This window comes from Colias croceus, chromosome 25 (assembly GCF_905220415.1).
Source record: "Colias croceus chromosome 25, ilColCroc2.1".
Classification (NCBI taxonomy): domain Eukaryota; kingdom Metazoa; phylum Arthropoda; class Insecta; order Lepidoptera; family Pieridae; genus Colias; species Colias croceus.
Window position 1 is genome coordinate 2,664,217 of NC_059561.1, and position 4,960 is coordinate 2,669,176.

General features: G+C 32.4%; 1 protein-coding gene across 1 annotated transcript; it reads right to left on the reverse strand.

Moving 5' to 3' along the window:
* Positions 1 to 1,185: 1,185 nt before the first annotated feature.
* Positions 1,186 to 4,526, reverse strand: LOC123703324 (UDP-glucosyltransferase 2-like). The gene is made up of 4 exons (XM_045651282.1): positions 3,642 to 4,526; positions 2,734 to 2,956; positions 2,222 to 2,441; positions 1,186 to 1,521 (listed from the first exon to the last, which is right to left on the reverse strand). Exons 1-4 carry the CDS (start codon positions 4,476 to 4,478, stop codon positions 1,236 to 1,238), a joined length of 1,566 nt encoding a protein of 521 aa, XP_045507238.1. The 5' UTR covers positions 4,479 to 4,526; the 3' UTR covers positions 1,186 to 1,235.
* Between the last annotated feature and the right edge of the window lie 434 nt (positions 4,527 to 4,960).

A 4,960-nucleotide genomic window follows, 5' to 3' on the forward strand; every position in this document is an offset into this window, starting at 1 on the left:
TGTTTATTAATATCTAACTCTTTACAATAATAATACTTCTACTGTTAGGTGGCCCTGCCACATCGTGGCTACGACCATGTGCATAAAAAGATTATACATATTATCTCTGCTACTTATTAATTACCAAACTCTTATCAAGCAGCTAGCCAGATTATAATAATTTTCTATACTTTGTAAGTCTGACTAGAGATCGCAAACTGTATAATTATGTAATCTTTATGTTGTTTAACCCTTAATTTTATTTTCTACATTTATTATGTTTGGCTTGTGCCTAGTTGATAACCAATTATTGCGATAATATTGACCTACGCTGTAACGGCATTGCGCGTCCAAGGTCAAATCATAGTATTGTTTATTGAATTCTCATCAATCAGATATTATTATTGAATATTGATCCCTTGCTTATGAGATGTATTGTTTCTAAAATTTATTTTTGATTTGAGGCATTGATAAAATGAGACGCCATTGTTTACATTAATATAATTTACTAGCGGTCCGCCCCGGCTTCGCCCGTGGTACATGTTTACGTTTTATCACCATAAAAACCATCCTCGTACTTCAAGGAATATAATAAAAAAAGAACTATCGAAATCGGTTCAGCCGTTCTCGAGTTATGCGCTTACCAACACATTTTGCGATTCATTTTTATATTATACTACCGGTCCGCCCCGGCTTCGCCCGTGGTACATGTTTACGTTTTCTCTACATAAGAACCATCCTCGTACTTCAAGGAATATAATAAAAGAAGAATTATCGAAATCGGTTCAGCCGTTCTCGAGTTATGCGCTTACCAACACATTTTGCGATTCATTTTTATATATAAGAAGATTATAAAAATACCTAAAGCTTGAACTTTCAGTAAAAATTATTCTGACACTAAAAATTGAGGCTTTGAGAATACAATTAATCTGATTGATCATGAGGTTTAGTCTTATAGTGTTAGTAAGCATACAGAGTAACAACTACAAATAGTCTATAATATCTATAATATTATAGTCTATACTATAGTCTATATGCAAGTTTACTACGAAAGTATCACAAGTGGGTCAAATTCGAGTCTACAGGAGTCGGAAACAAGCATACAAATATACAGGTGCAGCTAATAAGCTTGTTAAAAGTAGTAAATTTATGACTTCATGATTTTTCAATATTCTAAACTGAGTTATATTAATCAAAAGTGCTAAATATTTAACAAATAAGGGAAAATTTATTACTAACATCATATGAATCTATCGCTACGAAGTTTTACTTTTTTTGTCTACTTTATCACAAACATAATATTTCCATAAAGAATATAAAACTATAATTGGTATTGTAAGAAGAGTACATGCAATTAGAAGTAATTGTAACACAAATTCGATCTCATAATACTGAGTCCAGGGCATGTTGGCGGCGGCGGCCCGCAGGTGCTTCGCCCCTCCGTGTCGCAGCACGTACTCCGTCCACCACACCGCGCGATCCAGCGCGCTCTCGGGCTGGTCGCTCATTATTGTACGAAGTCTTATTATATTTTCTCGATAACTGTAAGTATTAGATGAATGTTTAATTGTTGGTCTGTATTTGAATTTTGACCAAAATTCATTTGAGAATAATATAATTTAATTACAATATAGTCATGAATCATTTGTGCATATCACTAAGGGTCTTAATTACTTTCTGACTCCCACATCAGGTTAAAATATAGACGTAAGCTTAACTATGATTATTAAGTTCATTTTTTATTCATAGTATAAAACCCAAAGTTATAGGATGAGTGCCCCGTTTTATTACAGAAAATAAATATTTCGCGTAAATTAAAAAAAAAATTCTGATATCTAGTCAGACAAAATAAATGTAGGTTAATCTATGATTACGATTATTTTGGATAAGAATTCATTCAATATCATAATCACATTACACGCAGTTATCATAATTACGAATAATAATCATGAATACACAAGAAAATCACAAACGTCACTCTTATAAGATTGTTTTGTAAACTAATTTTAAAATCTGATAAAATCCAAGTAGATACATAGTTAATCAAGTACATCAAAAGGTATGAAATATATTATCAGGACACTCAATATTTTTGACGATAAATATAAATAGAACTGTTTCTGCATTATAATGAGACATGACAGTGATAATAATTACACCATTAGCATGAACAACATTAAATTAGGTATCTATCAAATAAATATTAAAAAATACCATGTGGAAGTTAGTGAAATAATCATACCTCTTATCACGAATAACATTGTCTATAGCTGTTTCAAGTTCTTTATCAGTTACAGTTTCCATATCAAGTTTGACTCCAATTCCATGATACAAATATTTTTCTACATTGTACCATTGGTCTCCAAGCATCGGTATACCAATAAGAGGTACTCCAGCATTGATAGCTTCATCCGTTGATTGTAGCCCTCCTTGTGTTATGAAGAGTTTGATTTTTGGATGATCTAGAATAATACAAAATGTCTAAACAAGTAGTGGTTTTGAGTTCATATTTAATAGTAGGCGTGCATAAATTTAATAGTTTTTTTTTTTAATTTATCTGCATTTTAATATAAACTTTTTAATATAGAACGTTATTGAAATATACCAAAACCCTAACTATCAAAACTATTTGAAAATGATCTCCAGGATGACCTCTTAGGTCATAATAATATGATACCTATATAATATCCAGTAACGCAATAAAATTTAACATTTCTGTGAAAACATGTAAATAATTAACTGTATTATAATTACTTAGGAGGTCGTATTGTGGCAGCCATTTTGATATTCTGATGTTCTGCGATTTTCCAGGCAGTTCATCTTTTTCCCATTTCCACAGAACATCGTACGGTAATTTGGATAAAACTCTTTTTAATAACTCAATAAAATGCGACGCAAGGTAACACGATGGTGCATTTGTGCCAAAACTTACATAAATTACACCATGTTTTGACGAATCTAAATAATCTTGGAGATCCTGTAAAAGAATTTATAAAGGTGTTATGTAGATTTAAGAAATACATGTTAAGTCACAAGGATCCGTAAAGTAAAATTATAATAATACTAGCTTTCCACCCGCAGCTTCGCCCGCGCAGTCAAAGAAAAACCCGCATAGTTCCCGTTCCCGTGGGATTTCCGGGGTAAAACCTTTCCTTTTTCCCGGGGTAAAAATAGCCTATGTCCTTTCTCGGGTATCAAAATATCTCTATACCAAATTTCATGCAAATTGGTTCGGTAGTTATGGCGTGATTGAGTAACAGACAGACAGACAGAGTTACTTTCGCATTTATAATATTAGTATGGATTAATTATTATGATACTATGGCGCATTCAATACGAATTTTACAAAATCTTCTTCTATCAAGTGTAATAGATAACATACAGAGTCAAGGTCAAGGAGTGCTCGAATCATTAAAGATAACGTCGTAAATGGTATTTATAGAAATATGGAGTACAATGTTTACAGGTATTCTATTCGCATTACATCAAATATTTCTGATTTTGACGGAAAATATCTAAAATTGATGAACCAAATTGAAAATAGAAATTCCTCAGTGATTGGTCATAAAATAATATTTTTATCTGAAAATTCCACTCAATTTGCAAACCTCGTCCCACAGGATTAAACATCGAAGGCACAGCTATTCAGTAAAAAATCTTACCTTTGGCAATTCCTTGTCAGGTTTCTTATGTATGCCCCAAATGGAGATAACATTAGGTGGTAATGGCTGGTTTCCCATCCACACTGGATGACTGTTTAAAAATAGCATATCGACATTGTTCCTTAACTCGTTATAAGGTGGTATATATCGACCCAATAAATTTCTATAATGATCAATTTCATTCATTTCTCTCGAGAACCATTGTCTTCTGAACCACCAGTCCTTATAAAGCATATCAAACTTCTCCCAAAACGTTAAATTATACAACCTCTGTTGAATTGCCATTGGATACAGGATTGGATGCATCGGAACACCCAAGTTTTCATCGTTGCCTATCATCAACCCGAAAGAACTTGTAAGAATCACAGGAGCCTTGAATATATGCGAATATATCAACGCATGTCGTGTCCAAGCCTCTATCAATAGCAGATCAAATTTTGTATCCTTATTGTTGATCAGATTTTGTATCTCATCAACTTTTATTTGCAATGTGGTCACATTAAGCATCAAAGACATCGCGTGTATTATCTGATTAAATATGTTGCTCTTTTCTCCAAATTTCTCTTGTTCGACAAATTCCTCTTTAAAATTATTGTTGTATGACACATCATGGACGTCTATTTCTCTTAAATTTGATATGTTTTCTTTGGTAAATGCAGGATCGGTTGTGATCACAGTCAGATCATGGCCACGTCGCGCTAATTCTCTCGTGAGAGGCTGAAAAACCACTTGATGGCTTATAGAAGGTGAGGGAAAGACAGCAAGTATTTTTGCTGCATTGGTTTCGTAGTTAAAAAATAGGAATGCAACACAGATTACTCGTACTAGACCACTCATAATGAGTGTTACTCACTAACTATAATAAGTTATAAGAATAACATTCCGTATACCTATACCTATATAAGACTAATGAAGGACAAGACAAGAGTATTCAAAGATACATGCGTAAAACACACAATAAATTAATTATTATAATTTTATTTACTGTCTATCGATTACAGCTGGCAAAATATGCAAGACTATTATGTTCTATTATTTATACACATATTTTGAGTTATCAGACACTTAGAATTTTTATTAAAACGTTTAGGTATACGATTTTTAGTTTTTGTATTCACACGCTATTCCTGGAAATACTGCTGAATATTTTTATTTTACACTGGTTGGTAGTTATCACATAATAAATAATAATATGTTTAATATTATTTTTAAGAATCGTTTTGTAGATTTGTAAAAAAACTCGATTTTGGTTCGAAATAAGCCGGAAATTTTTAAGATCTATTAAAAAGTACTTAGCTTAGTTGCTCAACCCGGCTCCA